The following is a 16578-nucleotide window of genomic DNA, read 5'->3' on the forward strand; positions in this document are numbered from 1 at the left end:
AGCATTGATTATGGTCTCTCGTATTTGCCCAAATCTCACATATTCAAAGTTGGGAAAATGTGCATCTAACTATTTTGATAACATAGTCAACAATCAATTCAGATTTTAAAAGATTTTGTTTGAGTTGTTATAATCCATGGATTTATTTAATCCACGGATTGTTTAAATTCTATATGGACTCAGATTGATTTAGTATTATTTGTTTAGAATTTACAAGTCCTTATGATGTTTTTGGTAGGTTATTTTTTTTCTTCTTCTTTAATATTTAAGCAATGGGTGTATGGATCCAACTATAATGCTATATCAATGACAAAAAAGTATGGCAATCTACCATTCTTTATGTTGTGTATAATGATATATGAACAATAAGAGAAAACTAACTAGTCAAAATGTTACACAAAAAATAAAGTAATAAACTAATGACATAATTTATTTCATATCTAATTTACAAGAAACATGTGTGTATGTATCATCTTAACAATACTATTGGAAGTGAGCTTAATTAACTAGAAGGATTAAGGCTTCTAGAGCTATAGTGATGGAAAAAAAAAATTATTAGATGAGAGCAGAGGCAGAGGATGATAGTGGGAAATTGGGAAAATAGGTCTAAGGCAAAATGGATGAGTGTCACCTATTGAGGGTTGCTTCTTCATTTTTTTTTTTTTTTTTGGTGAAGAACTTCTTCATTTTTGGAGTGAGATAGAATCCATCAAAATCTCTTAGGAAGTGGTTGGATTGTTTTTGAGTTTCAAAATGTATAAAAAGCACTCTAAAATCCTCCAAAATCCAGTATTTAATGAAATTTTTAAAAATCCGTATACTTTTGAATATCGGCAAATTTGAGTGGATAATTTTAAATCTTAATTGAATACATCAAGATTTTAAACGACTGCTTAAAATCTAAATTGAATACCTATAGACTTTTAAAATACAAAAAAATCTTGTAGATTCTTGAGTGAATACACCCCCCTTAAGCATTGAACAGAATTACCATGGCTAATAATGCAATGAACTAAGAAGAGGGTAAACTGAAACTAGTAAAAGCACGCAATGGATTGAATAGCTATTCAAATTGTCACTAGCATGGATTGCTGAGCAGCATCACTGGCTTTTCCACAGGCTAGAGACTGAGCACACATTTTAGCTGCTTAATCACATGATTTGTAGAATTCTGAAGCATGCACGCAAAATTACTCCTCCAAGATGACACGTCCAACTGTTCAAGATTTGAAGAAAGAGCCAACCTTACACAACTTGGGTTCTCCAAATCTCCGATGGCAAACATGCTTCAAGCCTTCAACAGAAGTCTGGATTGGTGAATGTAATTATGTGAACCAAGTACCAGCCTAAATCTTACAAAGCATAGTTTTCATGTACTTAGTACAAACTTCAACATGTATGGATTTTGTCTGCGTTATCATGAATGAGCTTACCGAATCATGAAGAGGCAGCCAGAAGAGCTGAGGTATTGAAGATCGAGTTTTTCATAAGCTGGCAATAGCCACACCCAACACTAGTTGTATTTTCATTGATAATGTAACAACTAGAGCTCAAGGTTCCCGGGGAAACGGGGAGCCTTGGTAAACTGAAATGCTTGATTTGCTGTGGCTAAAGAGTCCAGGCATGTTGACTTTTATAAGTAACCGGAATGAAGCCACAACAAATATTAAGAAGAGGATCAATTTGAAACCTAGATTAGAAGAAATGCACCAATAAAACTTGTACACTAATTTGCAAAGAAAGAATTCATTTAAGAATCTAAGCAAACAGTTAGAGGTTATCCCATGAAAACAAGCGCTGCTATTGACAATGAACTAAGAAGAGGATAATTGAAACCTGTTAAAGCACAGAATGGACTGGATAGAAGAAAACGTTTCATATATAAACTAAAAGCTCACCCAGTTTCTAGTATTCACAACAAACTAAATAGTTCAGTAGCACTACATCTCTATTTCTTTGAAAGAACCAACACAGATAAAATGCTGATACGTCAAACAGATCAAATTGCAACTTGCTAAGCCCTTAAAACAGAAGACCGCAACCCTCTAACCATCACCATTCAATGCAGAATTTTACATTCTTAAAAAAAAATAATGCAAACCTTACTCATCAACCTCAGCTCTAATTTCTTTTTGTAGCTCGTCCTTGTACTCATTAAAACTTCCATCAAATTTCACCACAGTACCATCTTCAACAATCCAAATTTGACTCTTCTCTTCATCCTTGCACACACTTGATATAAGTCTAGAGTCATGACTGACCAGTACAACCCCACCGGTGAATTCATCAAGTGCATCAGCCAGTGCATCAATGCTCTGCATATCTAAATGATTCGTCGGTTCATCCAAAAGCAGAATGTGGGGTTTTGACATGGATAATGATGTGAAGACAACTCGAGCTTTCTGTCCCCCGGATAATTTTGCAATAGGAGTCAGATGGTTATGGCTAGGGAGTCCGTACTTTCCAAGTTTTGCACGCACAGCCTCCTGCTTGCTAAATCCCTCTTGGTCAGGATGAAGACGAAGAAGGTATGAAACTGGGGTTTCGTCCATTGTCAGGAGGTCCACAAAGTGCTGTGAATACCTACCAATCCTCAACTTCTGACTCCTCCTAACTTCACCCTCAGTAGGAACCAAATCACCCGCAAGAAGGTTGAGCAGAGTAGACTTTCCGGCTCCATTAGGTCCAACAATGGCAACACGAGTACCCATATCAATACCGACATCAACATCAGACAGCCTGAAATCTTCCCGGTTCGGATAACTGAAACTGACATCAATAAGTTGCAAGAGTGGAGGTGTAAGCTCAGTAGGTTCAGGAAAGTGGAACTCCACACTGTAATCCCTCCACTTCTTAGGAGCCTCAACTTTTGTGTCATCCTCGTCAACCTTTCCTTTGCCCTTAGTAACTAACAACTTTGCTCGGTCCTTGACCTTCTCCTGTTGAACCCGACTTCCGCTCCTTCTGGCAGCTTTCTTCTGCTTATCATAAATCTCAAACGTTTTGTTTACCTCTTTGCGGCGCTGCTCATACCCTTTTACAAAATCATCAAAATTTCCACGGTAGGGGTGGAGCTTCAGATCATGCAGATGAATGATCTCTGTGCACACTGTGTTAAGGAAATCACGATCATGTGAGACAACCACCAAAGTTTTTTTCCAGCGGCACAAGTACTCCTCCAACCAAAGAACAGCCCTTAAGTCGAGATGGTTTGTTGGTTCATCAAGCAACAAAAGAGTTGGTTGCACAAAGAGTGCCCTAGCTAATGAAATTCTCATTCTCCAACCACCACTGAATGACTTAGTGGGACGGCCTTGCATATCCTTTGTAAAGCCCAAACCGGCAAGAATCTTTGAAGCCTGGGCTTCAGCAGCATCCGATCCCATCAGCTGCAATTGATCGTACAACTCAGCAAGCTTCTCTCCTTCATCATCATCATGACTGTCCTCTTCCTCTGAACTTTGCAATGCCGCAACCTCTTCTCGGAGCTTAACAAGTTGTTCATTAGCTGAAACAACTGCTTCAAGAGCACTTCTATCATCACCAACTACCTCTTGTTCAACTAAAAGAACATCAATGTTTTTGGGTACTGGAATCTTCCTCCAAGCAAGAAGCTTCAGGAGGGTAGACTTCCCCATCCCATTTGGACCAACCAGACCATATCTCTTCCCATGAGATATCTTCACTGATGCATTCTTTAGTAGCTCCTTTCCTCTAGCCGCCACAGAAAAACTTTCTATTGATATATCCTTGATATTAGCATCTGCATCTTCACCTTCAAGTACTGAAACCCTGCTTCCAATAACAACAGTGAAAGCATCATGGTCATCTCTCAGGGCCTCCTTCTTTGACAGCTCGGCGGCATGGGCAGCAAGAAGGTCCTTCTTTTCACGCTTTTTTAACTCTTTCTCTGTCATGGATATATCAAGCGTCTTAGCCTCTGACCTCCTTTGCTGATTGGTTTGTTGTTCCTCTTCCACCTCATCATCAGAGGGAGGGAGATCAATATCATTAATATAGGACGCAAGTTTTGAAGCGCCTTTCGCCTTTGAACTGGAGGAAGATGCATTCTTGGGATTTTCAGGTTTCTGGTCCATGTTGGCCAACATGGAGGAGACTGTTGGTGCTTTCACTTTCTTCCCATCTTTTCCAGCTGACTTACCCTTCTTGGTTGCACCAGCTTCATCTGTCTTCTTTTTTCCCATTGCAGCAGTATCTAATTAACAAACAACACTAAATTATATAACTTTAATCCAAGACGATGATTCTAATGGACGGTACACAGAACAAGTCTTATGATTCAAACTGATATAGAAGATATGAAGAACACAAAGATTTCTGTATGTCTTTAAAACTCTCTCTTACTCAAATTCTAGACCTAATTTAGATTTGTAGGGTTAAATATGTTTCTCTATTCTGATTTTGCTGAAATCAAATCAATGCAAATTCTGAAATTAAAGGGTGGTGTACCTGCTTCACCAAAATTCAATGGTCGACGGCCGGCAGAGCAATTTTCCCCGAATTGTCTAAAACCTCTGCTCGCTCAGTTTCTCTTTTATGTATTTTATACCCGATAAAAATTGGGCTTGTTTCTTTGGGCCGATGTGTCCTGACTTGTTTAGGAGTCCTATTTGATATAGGTCTCCAACTTTGCATATGCTTCTACCAGAAACTACATCAGAGAGCATTGTCATTTTGATCTTTGATGCAGAGCAATATACCATACTTGAGCGTGATATTTCTGCAAAAAGTTACATGAACGAGCTTAAGCAGTCACGAAGACGTCGAGGTAGCCAAAAGCGCAAGATCGGCACTATTATTTGGATCTCACTGTGTTCTTATGTTACCTTGAGCCTACACAAGTCATATAAAAGTTGTCACTAGCTAACTGATAGCATCCATTGGTGAGCAGCATCAGTGGCTTTTCCAGATGCCAGAGATTGAGCATACAATTTGGCCGCTTAATCTCATCATTCATACTCAAGTTAATAGGCAAGTGATTTTATCTCTTTACTATGCATGCAAGATTACACCCCTACAATATTTGAAGCAAAATCCAACCTTACAGTACTCAGATTCTCGGATGGCAAAGATGCTTTAATCAAGTCTGGATTGGTGAGTGTAACAACTTGAACCAAGTTATCAGCCTAAATCTTGCGTATCAGAGTTTTCATGTACCAGGTACAGTTTTGTCTGTGTTTTCATGAAGAGGCAGCCAGAAGAGCTGAGGTGTCGAAGAGTGTTTCATCAGCTGGCAATAGCCACACCCAACAAATATTAAGGATTGGATCAATTTGAAACCCCTAGATGATTAGAACTGCAAAAGCACCAATCAAACTTGTACACTAATTTGCAAAGTAAGAATTCATTTAGGAATCGAAACAAACAATTAGAGGTCATCCCATGAAAGAAATTGCTGCGGCTAATAATGGAATGAACTAAGAAGAGGATAAGTTGAAACTAGTAAAAGCACGCATTGGATCGAAATCATTGAATAGCAGATGAAGTTTCATATGTATGGTGAAAGCTCAACCAGTTTCTAGCATTCCTAACAAACTACGTATTGTTCAGTAGCACTACATCATCTCTAGGTCTTTTAAAGCTCCAACACAGATAAAATGCTAATACAATTAAACAGATCAATCAAACTATGCAAGTTGCTAAGCCCCGTGAAACAGAAAAGCGCAAACCCAAACTTTCATCAGTTCTTGAATTGCAGGAATCTGCTAACAGTACTCTCTTGCATTTCCTGCAACAGCCTATCTCTCCATTTTTCATTCACCACAATTGACTTCAATGAAGGGCATTGAAGCGCTAGGCTTTCTAATGCAGATCCTCTAACATCATCAAACAAACAACCAATTAGATTAAGGGATTGCAAGCATTTGTGACCCAAAAATGCATCAATAGCAGCTGCAGTGACCCCTAAACCACCACGTAGATTAAGCATCTCCAAGTTTATGCAATTCTTAGCAAGAGCTACAATAGTTTTTTCTGTCAGGGAGAATACACAGGCCAAGTTCAACTTCTTGAGGGTTTGAATTGCAGAGATTGCCTGTCCTCCAACATCAGTTAGCTCGCTACCGAAGGACAAATCCAGCTCCTCCAAGACACGCATCTTGCACAAAAGCAAGACCCCGTCATTAGTGATTCCAGGGCAGTACGCAAGGTTCAATTGCTCGATGGTTTTTGAGCAACACCCATTTGCCAAAAATCTCAATCCGGCTCCAGTAATGGAGCAACCTTTCAAATTCAAAACGCGAATGGGACAAGCAGAGGACCCAATTGCTTCAAGGGCTTGGTCCGAAACCGAAGAACAATGTTCCAAATCCAAATGAGTCAAGTGATGTGCTGCTGAAGTGATCATGGCCATGATTCCAACCATCCCAACCCTTCTCCTCTTGAGCACAATCTCGGACAATATGGGACACCCATTTGCCAAAGCGCACAAACCTTCGTCCCCAACTTGATGAACCACCCGTAATATCTCCCTTACTTCATCAACAGAGATCGCTAATTCTAATTCATATCGTACCAGTGCGCGGATGTCTTGCATTTCAATTTCCTCAATAGTTTGAAGGCCTCCAGTTTGGGCCACCAATGCGAGATCGGCATTGCTCATTCTCTTGGGTGTTTCGAATGTGGCTAAGTTTGGATACCTAGATAGTAATCGAGGAAGATTATCCATGTTGAGAACTCGGAGTGACGATCGGCTCAGACCCTCCATTACCCACCTGAGAGGCCGATTTTCTATCAGCTGGCTCGGTTACCCGGCCCAGGACTAGGCCGAGTTCGTCGTCTCCTATCATATTCATGTCTCTATCTTCTCTTTTGTGCTCAATACAAGGCCAATATCAAACTATAGATACGAGATGGGAGGTACTTACTTCAGGTTGATGATCGGAGAGCAGAGCACAATTCACCGGACGACGGCCGGCAGAGCAATTTTCTGTTCGGATACTCAGCTCGTGTCTAAACCCTCAGTCAGTCAGTCATTATATATGTAGAGCAGACAAAAGCGGCCTCGGTCCCGACCCGTCCCGTCTATGAAATTTTTCTTACATCTTTAAATCTTTAATATGAAACAACGCAATATTTTAGTTCGATGGAGAACCCATATTCATGAACGAGCTCAGGCACCATTTTTTTTTTTGGTTTGAGGTAACAGTCGATTAGAAATGCTGGCAAGCATCGATGGTTTTTACAGAAGATACAGTTTGGTAACTGAACACACATTCAGCTTAATCACATCATTAGTACAGTTCTCCAAGTTACACGGGCAAGTGGTTTTATCTCTAGAGTTTGCAAGCAAGATTTCACTAGTTTGAAAAAACAGTTACTAATCAAGAAAGTGGTTTTCCCTTGTGCCAGAGCAACCCCTTCTCGGTTCAGATGGATGGGGCGATTAGTTCTGATACAATTCTCCTTTCCGTTATCTAAACAATTTGCTGCTAGTAAAAATATACACACACCTATTCCATAGTTTCTACAACAACAAAAAGGAGTCCCAAAATTTTAGGAAAAGCCATATTAGCCATGACATGTAAGGATTTACTAAACAAGAGCCAAAAACATCATCAACTATTACTCCTCCAAGATGGCACGTCCAAGATTTGAAGCAAGAGCCAACCTCACACAACTCAGGGCCTCTGATGGCAAGTCTGCTTCAATAAAGTCTGGACGGAGCTTAGCCATGGACAACTCTTGCAGTTTATTGAGCAAGAGGTCTGTCTGAGAGACATTTAGCAGAGGACGCTCCTGCCAGTTTAGCAGCTTCAGCTGCATAAAGGTAATCAAAATGAAATGACGCAAGTTTATTCACAAATTCATGCATATATATGGCATAAATCTCATTTCGATTCTTCTCTTAGAATTTAACCAAAATATTTTAATGAACTTACTGAGTCATGAAGAAGAGGCAGCCAGAAGCGCTGAGGAGTAGATGGGTTTTTCATGAGCTGCAGAATCATGGTACTATATTAATGGACTCATGTACCAAGTGGCAAACAGAAAGCAATAACAATTTTTTTATTCTGGAAAATGGTAAGCCATCCAATTAGAATTCCATCCTTTCTAATACATTGAATCACTCATACGCAGTGAGTAACGAGAATGCAGAGTTCGAACATATGATGTGGGAAAGCAGTAAAAGCACTTTACTTTAAATCTTAGTGTCAAGCATGTGAGGATGACATATTAGTTATACACTAACCGATATCAGAGATTCTACAGCTTGATGGGCAGCATCAGTAGTTTTTCCATCACGAACCTGCTTGAGGGACTTCTTGAAATCCCTATACCTAGAACACATCAGAAGTTTAGGTGAGGGAAACTGAGGGGGATAATGACTGCTCGTGGAAATGCAAGGTAAAATTCTTACTTGTGCAGGAAGTCTAGACCCCCAGTAGTCTTGGACTCAGACCCCAACAATTCAATCAAGCCTTCCCATTGCTGTGTATAAAAAATAGAACGAGTTGTTTCACAAATGAAATTGATTCTTCTAATACCAAGGCTTCACATTTCTGCAGGAAAATAACATTTACCTTGAAACTCTCATCGGAGATCGACTTTCCAACAGAATCAAACAAATGTTGAGCAATCCTGGTAAGACGAACTTCATCTCGGGCTTGCTGAAGCCAGAAAACTCCACAACCTTTCCTACCATGCTTCCAATGGTAAACCCCTGCAATCTAAAAACTGAAAAACTTTTAACTGGTGTATTAGAAATTCAACTTTTATCAAGAACAGGATAAGTGAAATAACAAGTCTGACCAGAAATTCCATACAAGTTACAAAAAATAAATAAACAAATAAATCCAAGTCAATAACTTTTAAGCTTGCGAAACTTGGTGAGTTTGAAAGACAGTCATGATTAAAGATGAAGAGTATTCTACAACCTTGAGGCTAACAATGTCTGGCAGTTCGAAGAAAAAGTGGATATTTAAGTTCCAGGACCTGTGTATTCTTTATATTTAGGAAAACTATCCTTTATCCTAAAGATTATGTCTTTCATCTTTCAATAACCTTAGTTTTGGCTTTTGACAGGATTCGGGAATATAAAGTGAACCAAGTACCAGCCTAACCATGTAATTGCTGAGTTTACAAGTGGAAAGTCCAAAACTTCATACAAATTTTGCATAAACAGAAAACATATGGAAATGTGCAAATACCTTCATAACGTTTGAACTAACAGTATCAAGTTCGTAAAGACGACAGATCTCTATATTCTGCATGAGAAGTGTACAAAATTAATATCTTGTCTATCAGTAAAGATAAACAGAGAAGGTTCTACTAAGTTCCAGGAAGAGTAATGGTAAGTAACAATAAACTTTGGCACTGTAATCAGCAATTCCTTACCTTAAGCAGTGTTTCATTATGTTCAATAGGCAGCTTAGACAATAGAATCTCTAACAAACCCATTCCCTGCTTCATGCACGATGACAAATAGATTGGAGCAATCTGCAAACATGAGAAACTCCAATCTGTCAACATATTTAGTCTGTGCACTATGAATTTTGCTAATAACGAAAGGAAAACAAGCTCAAGATCAAATAAAAAAGATAGCACTTGGAAGAAAATATTGATGGGAATTTGTACTAACAGCAAACACAAAGTGTTATATGCTACAAGTTTACAATTGGCCGTGAATACTGAAGACTGAAGGATTTTAAATACACCAACCGGTGAACCTAATGGCATCACAAGAAGCAAAGATATGTAGAAAGGCTTTCAATGGCCACATTATGGTTGGTTAGATAATGTGCTTGCAGAGCTTGAGAGCACACAGTAGGCAGAAATGCAGAATCATTAGAGAGACTTTTAGAAAACTGAGTTCCTACACATCTTGCATCACTATTCCCAATTTATATCCCAGTACCTGAAAATTGTTTAAAATAACAAACCAAAACCATCTGATGGCACACATGTAGTAATAATCCTTTAATATCAGTTACTAACCCTGTTAATATCAAGTTATGTGAAAACTGTACTTACTGAAAAAAAAAAAAAAAAAAAATCTTACATGTAGTTTTAAACTTATAATCCTTTAATATCATAGTTCTTGCAACTTAAAAGTCAAGAAACACTTCTTATGACAAATTACCTCTTTGTATTTGAAAACAAGGCAGTGTAATAGCATACAGAAAATAATTGTCCCACACCTTTCCAAATAAATGCAAATTGGTAATAGCCTATTTGGGACCATGAGTGGTGTTCCCCTAGTCAATGATTAACCAAGGAATCCTTGGTCAGACACCATAGGATCTAGATCCAAGGGTGGAAAAAACTTAAAAATATTTCTTTCCACCTTGGGTTTAGAACCAATGGTGGTTGACCATGGAGTCTTTGGTCAGTTCTTATCAGGTGATCACCACCATAAGTTCAAATTCTCTTCATGGCAGCGGGCAGCCTTAGTTCAAATCGTCCATAAAAAAGTTGGCACAAGATCACAAACCAATTACTACAGTATTCATAACAAAAACAATCTACAACTAGCTCATCATTTGCACTTACTTGCCAAGTCAATGCATGTGATGATAAAACCTGAGCGTAGACAAGCCGATGTAGTTCTGCTATACTAATTCCACCCAAGTTATAGCGCTCTTCATGTAGAAGACTTTCTGCGTGATCACTCCCAGTAGTCAACAACTCAATGGCATGGGCAACCATCCTGTTGCAAGTAATCAACAAAGTTACATCACTATGAATTTCAACAACAAAGCAGCAGCTTCAAACTTACTGGCGAATTAAATTCTATGATAATAGATGGGATTGGGAATGTTTTGGGAGGGTATGTGCAGTAAAAAAGGGAATTTAGTAGCTTACCAAGGCCCAAATGCTCTAGAGCATTCCGCCAAGACAACCTGTGCAATTTCCAATAACCTGAAGGAGTTAAATAGAGGAAAGATATATAAATCTGTGCACTATTAGTGTCTAATCCTTACCTCAGTATTTTCCCCAAGGATTCCAAGAATAATATCTATCAACCTATGGGCACCCAACATTGGTTTCAATTGTAAGCATTTCTGGGCTAGACCATACATGCTTTCGAGACCCTAATTTCAACAAAAGAAATTAGTTGCCTGCTTCAGTATCCAGCCATAAATCTGTGGTCCAGAGACTAAAAAAATAATAAAAAAACTAAAAACAGCATATTATGACATCATAATTAAGCATTACCACTGTTAATGGCCTGACGTATAGAAAGTGAGAGATGAACAGCTCTATCCAGTGGCAAGTTTCATTGCAGAGACTGTCAATGTTTCCAAGCATAACCTGTATCATATTTTTCAATCCCTCCCGGGTTTGATGGTGATCACACTGAAGCCAGAATCCACTGCAGTCTAGCTTCGTAATTTGTGCTCTCCAATTCTCCCATGCCTAGCCATACAATCCTTTAAGTTTCAAATTAAAGAAGACAAAACCCAGAACATAAAAAAGTGGTACAGTTTTTACATACTTATACATACCTTGATAAAATCAGGCTTTGCTTTAAAGCATTCACCCAACTTTCCATCTTCTACTCCTGGACGCATGCGTGGCTTCGTTGAAATAAGAACAGCAACTGCCTCTACAAGTCCATTTTCTGTCTATTCAGTTACACATAGGACAGACATTAGATAAGCTACAATTTTCGTATATATCAGTTCTTTCAGCACTAACTTCCAGAAGGTACTATTGATATTGTTACAAGGACATCAGAACACCAATATGGCAATATTTTGGATTGTTGTAGCAATGAAACAATTTAAACTTTCTTTTTGAAAAAAAAAACGGAATATCAAAGTTATGGAGCATGGAATGAAGAAGCATAAAGAGTAAAATAAGTGACTGTCCAGAAAAAGACTTATGCGCTACAGACAGATGGGATAGAAACCCAGCCAAAAAGCTTTTACCACAAAAATATAAAGACTCAAAATAACTAGTACAGGACATGACCATATGAAAAGAGTAAGTCCGTGTTACGTAGTAGGCAATTGCAATATGTCCGGAATTAGCTATTCCATGTTTAATTAATTTCACACCAACCTCACGGTTGCCAAGCTGATGGAGTTGATAAGATCCATGTAAGCGTAACATTTTCACCTGCAAGGAAAATAAACAGCAACTATCTAGTCTCTTTCACCATTGAAACACATAACCACTTAACTAATCAAAAGACATGAAGGAAAAGAAGTTAAAACAGGAAAAGGTTTAGCGCTTATAAAAGAAAAACTACAAACCACAATATCAATCCAGCCAACTGCGAGTGCTGATGATAACACATCCCAATATTTAGGATCATCCTCAATAACCTGTAAAAGAAAAATAATATAATAAGCCGTAGTCCACAGAGATCTGACTTTGTGAATAAGACTTTAAGCCCAATGAATGTTGCTTTCAACAAAGTCAAACAAAAACTACTCAAAGGATTTCTAGGCTTAACTAAATTAATCAGAAAGTTCAGTAAATGAGGAAGAAGCCATAAATTGCCCACCAGTGAGGCAGTGACTGATGGGCTTATGACATGGTAAAAGCAGGCAAGGTAGCAAAATAGTTTCACATAATCACAAATTGGAAATGCAATATTTATTGCCTAACAAGTACATTGAAGCCAGCTAACCATACATGAATCTTAAAGTTAATAAAAAAAACAAGATTTAAACTAGAACAGCACGGGCCACACCTGTAAGCTGGAAAGTTCATTTTGGAAATCCACAAGTTTAGAATGGACTGTTGGATGAGTACTCGAGAGCAAGCTATCATAATCCTGCCACGAAACACACGGTAATCATCATCAGTCCTGACCAATCGACCATTACAAAAGCAACAACTGAAACACTAGATACAAGAAGCGAACAAACAGGAAAAATACGAAAGATCATTACAGCCAACCAATCAACAAGCCGTTCCAGTTGCCATGGCTGAGACTGCTTGTCCGCATAAAATATCTCCATCAGCTCCCAAGCAGCTTTTATCGAGGTAGGCTCCTCAGTTCTCTACAAATAATTTCACTTATTAACTTCAGATACAACAACTACAAATGTAATCTGGAAAACCACACTAACAATCAAAACCTGGAAATTTCACCTTTAAAACCATCTTCGGGTCGTCAATCACCGGATCAGGACCCGAATCGAGACTACCAAGGAGTGAATTTATGTCCTTGCTGTACTCCATCACATACTCCCACCTAAAATTATCTCAGCAGTCACATTTTCATAGTCACAATTAACACAGAGAAATCGAAAAAGACTAAATTGCGCTCAAAAATTAAATTACCAATCGATGCTATACGGCGATGGACTGAGTGACATGTTCGATAAGTTGGCGATGGTGCTCCGGCGGCTCTGGAGATGAGCGAACGGGGTAACGGAGCCGTAGGCGATCCTCCGCCACGTTGCGTCGCTATTCTCGCCGTCGCCATTGCTAAGCTTCACCTCCACTACTTTCCCGCCGACCTCGTCGTCGTCGGAGTCTTCATCGGACGGCGGACGGAGAACCGACACGCGCAGCGTATTGCCGCGGGACCACGAGATGGAGAGGCGAGCGATCGGAGGCTTGAGGCCGTGGTGAATAGAGTGTACGACGGGATGCGGGAGCTCCGGCGAGTAGGGGACCAGAGAACGTTCGCCGGAGTTTGATGCGACGCCGGGCATTGAGTGATTGAGTGAGTGAGTGAGTGAGTGAGTGGAGTTAGGGTTTTGCCCTGTTGGGAGGTTTTTGTTAATTTGGGATTTAGGGGTGAGAGAAAAGAGAGGGAAAGTGAAACGCGCCTAGCGGTTAAGTTGGGCTGGATGAGGAATCTGCAATTTGGGCTTGCCTGTCCTATGAATAATCTACCCTGAAAAACTCTAACCTCCTCCTAATCATGGACCGAAAAATCGATAATATCCTTGAAATTTCCGTTTTTTTAGGGTCTCAATATATCTTTGATTTATCAAAACTCTAACCTCATTCTAAGCATGGACTGAAAAATCGATAATATCCTCGAAATATCTTTGACTTATCAAGAGAATATCGTGAGAAATTTTCGAAATTTCGGATTATTTTCAGAAATTTTCGAAATTTCGGATTATTTTCAGAAATATTCAAAAATTTTGCTATATTTCCGGAAATATTCGAAATTTTCGCAAAATTCATGATATTCTCCCAAAATTCCGAAATTATTGTCACCTCTCGCGATATGTAGGTTGGTCATAAAGTATTTTGACCAAAATTGAAGCCAAATTTTGACATACCTCGTGAAAATTAGCCATTGTCCTTTTGCTGTTGGGATTGATTAGTACGCTGATAGTAATTATTTTCTATCAATGGTTGAGAATGAGATTGATCAGAACGAACAAAGACGCCATGGAAAGACGTAGAACAAAAGAAGGAGAACTCATCTCTTGAGCAAGAACGGCCAAAAACCTAAAAACGATTGAATCTAAATTGCAATATGAGGGTACAAAATAAAGGGAAATTTGGCTTTTGAGGTTTATTATATAGGTTATTCTAGCATCAATCTACATGTGATCAATCTCTCTCATTCTCCAATATTGCTTACAATAGTTATGATACATTGCTCTGGAGTAAATTAGATGCTATTCGGTATCGTTTTAGGATACAGTTTTTTGTATACCCTTGCTCTTTCATGATCATTTTTTTATTTTTTTTATTCTTGCATCCAGCCTATTTTAACTTCATGCATGATAATTTACGATTCAAGTGATAAAATATGAAATGCTGGCAGGTTGTTGTGGAAGAGGCCCCTCCACCCCCCATGTGGTGGAGGAGGCTCCCCCAACCCCCCTTGTCTTGGAAAACGTCCCCCAGCCCCAGCAGATGGACTGATGCTTGAAGAAATCGTTGTTGTAAGTGTTCTTTTAATCTTTTTTTTTTGTAAGTAATGGTTTTGTTATTGCAGGGCAGACTGTACACACCTGCTTTTGCACGGGCATCTTCTCGCCGCAATACATTTGTGAGCAACTGTTTCATACATTTCCTCTTTTTTTTTCATTAAGCATTTTGTTTACACATGCACCAGAGACCATGATTGGATGCTGGGAAACTTGTTTGCATACCTGCTCTCACTGTAACATCGGTGCAGGCATCCTAGGAAGCACTTGGACTCTTCCCCACATTTGAAGTTCTGCTCTTGTAATATTCATGACTACATTCAGCTGCATGTCCTGCTGCTGCTCCAAAATGTCCCATATCTCCGCAACACAGCTCAATGCATTAGCAAATTCCAAGGCGTACATCTCACGGTGATCCACATCACTACGTAAAAATTGATCACGAACTGAAACCAAACCATTGAAAATGTTCGTCTTCGGTGATAACATTCTCCTTGTGAGACCATGAACTAAATCACTGTGACTTGGACCAGAAGTGACCTGCAAAAACAAATACAACATTAAAACCCATATCACTGAAGGCAACAAAACCAAATCCAAACCTCTGCCTTGTAAGAAATTAATAACAAACAAGCAAACAAGCAAACAAGCATAATTCATACCTCATGCTTGTTACGATTGTAGATGTAGAAAATGGCCGTAGGTACAACTCTCCATTCGATAGCGCAGCATTGAGATCCATCTGAAAAAAGGCAATAGAAATGTCTCAAAATGCTGAATGAAAAAAAAAAAAAAAGGAAATGTATGAAACAGTTGCTCACAAATGTATTGTTGCGAGAAGATGCCTGTGCAAAAGCAGGTGTGTACCGAATTAAAGGACTGTTCGATGATGAACATATACGGCGTACAGAGGATGAAGACCTCGAAAAGGTGGTGCTATCTTATTTTGACAAATTGTTTACTACTTCTTCACCATCTACTTTCGAGCATGTATCTCAGGTAATCCCTAGAGTGATCACAGAAGAGTTGAATGGGGAGTTAACAACAAATATTTCTTTGGATGAGGTTCATCACGCATTGAAACAAATGCACCCCTCCAAAGCACCCGGTCCGGATGGCTTCTCCCCTTGCTTCTATCAGCACTTCTGGTATCTGGTGGGTAACGATGTGTTGGAGGCAGTGAGAAGTTTTATTGGCTCAGAAGATTTGACTAGGCAATTGAATCACACAAACGTTACTCTCATTCCCAAGGTAAAGAATCTGGAATACATGAATCAGTTGCGTCCGATCAGCTTGTGTAATGTTCTGTACAAGATTGGATCAAAGGTTCTTGCAAACCGTTTGAAGCCTTTGCTTAAGAACATCATCTCCCCATATCAGAGTGCCTTCGTACCGGGTAGGTTAATCTCTGATAACTCATTAATCGCTTTTGAAATTTCCCATTTTCTAAAGCGAAGAAGACGAGGTAATAAGGGGTTTGGAGCTTTGAAACTTGACATGAGCAAGGCATATGATAGGATGGAATGGAGCTTTTTAGAGATGGTGATGCTAAAATTCGGATTTAGCTCTACATGGGTGCATTGGATCATGTGTTGTTTACGTACTGTTACCTACTCTTTTATTGTGAATGGTGAACCGAGGGGTAATTTAGTTCCATCTAGAGGTCTACGACAGGGAGATTCAATCTCCCCCTATCTCTTTCTGCTTTGTGCAGAGGTGCTCTCCCAATTGATATTGAAGGCGGAAAGGGACGGGTTGT

The 16578-nt window shown here is 39.3% G+C and overlaps 4 protein-coding genes across 4 annotated transcripts; all 4 read right to left on the reverse strand.

The window, feature by feature from the left end:
- Positions 1-1863: 1863 nt before the first annotated feature.
- Positions 1864-4519, reverse strand: LOC133736978 (ABC transporter F family member 4-like). Its single transcript, XM_062164605.1, has 2 exons — positions 4471-4519; positions 1864-4216 (listed from the first exon to the last, which is right to left on the reverse strand). Exon 2 carries the CDS (start codon positions 4203-4205, stop codon positions 2103-2105), a length of 2103 nt encoding a protein of 700 aa, XP_062020589.1. The 5' UTR covers positions 4206-4216; positions 4471-4519; the 3' UTR covers positions 1864-2102.
- Positions 4520-5701: 1182 nt separating this feature from the next.
- LOC133737962 (F-box/LRR-repeat protein 3-like) lies at positions 5702-6727 on the reverse strand. Its single transcript, XM_062165415.1, has one exon. The coding sequence runs from the start codon at positions 6725-6727 to the stop codon at positions 5702-5704; it is 1026 nt and encodes a 341-aa protein (XP_062021399.1).
- A 595-nt stretch (positions 6728-7322) lies between these two features.
- On the reverse strand, positions 7323-13732 carry LOC133736977 (nuclear pore complex protein NUP85). The gene is made up of 18 exons (XM_062164604.1): positions 13261-13732; positions 13069-13171; positions 12867-12977; positions 12665-12748; positions 12222-12293; positions 12028-12084; positions 11469-11588; positions 11179-11379; positions 10944-11054; positions 10825-10862; positions 10513-10669; positions 9358-9459; positions 9171-9227; positions 8544-8690; positions 8381-8451; positions 8213-8300; positions 7902-7958; positions 7323-7779 (listed from the first exon to the last, which is right to left on the reverse strand). The coding sequence occupies exons 1-18, from the start codon at positions 13635-13637 to the stop codon at positions 7585-7587; spliced, it is 2148 nt and encodes a 715-aa protein (XP_062020588.1). The 5' UTR covers positions 13638-13732; the 3' UTR covers positions 7323-7584.
- A 1118-nt stretch (positions 13733-14850) lies between these two features.
- On the reverse strand, positions 14851-15749 carry LOC133740979 (uncharacterized). The gene is made up of 3 exons (XM_062168912.1): positions 15641-15749; positions 15482-15561; positions 14851-15359 (listed from the first exon to the last, which is right to left on the reverse strand). Exons 1-3 carry the CDS (start codon positions 15714-15716, stop codon positions 15051-15053), a joined length of 465 nt encoding a protein of 154 aa, XP_062024896.1. The 5' UTR covers positions 15717-15749; the 3' UTR covers positions 14851-15050.
- Between the last annotated feature and the right edge of the window lie 829 nt (positions 15750-16578).

Source organism: Rosa rugosa, chromosome 3 (genome assembly GCF_958449725.1).
Source record: "Rosa rugosa chromosome 3, drRosRugo1.1, whole genome shotgun sequence".
In the NCBI taxonomy this organism is placed as follows: Eukaryota; Viridiplantae; Streptophyta; class Magnoliopsida; order Rosales; family Rosaceae; genus Rosa; species Rosa rugosa.

What these genes read in the sequence shown, in the direction of transcription:
- LOC133736977 (XM_062164604.1), bottom strand. Translation starts at nt 13,637, where the DNA reads ATGCCCGGCGTCGCATCAAACTCCGGCGAACGTTCTCTGGTCCCCTAC. An exon ending in GGCTTGTTGATTGGTTGGCT is followed by an intron (nt 12,749 to 12,866) that starts GTAATGATCTTT and finishes GTTTCGTGGCAG; the next exon opens with GATTATGATAGCTTGCTCTC. An exon ending in TCTCCGATGAGAGTTTCAAG is followed by an intron (nt 8,452 to 8,543) that starts GTAAATGTTATT and finishes TTTTATACACAG; the next exon opens with CAATGGGAAGGCTTGATTGA.
- LOC133736978 (XM_062164605.1), bottom strand. Translation starts at nt 4,205, where the DNA reads ATGGGAAAAAAGAAGACAGATGAAGCTGGTGCAACCAAGAAGGGTAAG.
- LOC133740979 (XM_062168912.1), bottom strand. Translation starts at nt 15,716, where the DNA reads ATGTTCATCATCGAACAGTCCTTTAATTCGGTACACACCTGCTTTTGC. An exon ending in CTTCTCGCAACAATACATTT is followed by an intron (nt 15,562 to 15,640) that starts GTGAGCAACTGT and finishes GCCTTTTTTCAG; the next exon opens with ATGGATCTCAATGCTGCGCT. An exon ending in ACAATCGTAACAAGCATGAG is followed by an intron (nt 15,360 to 15,481) that starts GTATGAATTATG and finishes TTGTTTTTGCAG; the next exon opens with GTCACTTCTGGTCCAAGTCA.
- LOC133737962 (XM_062165415.1), bottom strand. Translation starts at nt 6,727, where the DNA reads ATGGAGGGTCTGAGCCGATCGTCACTCCGAGTTCTCAACATGGATAAT.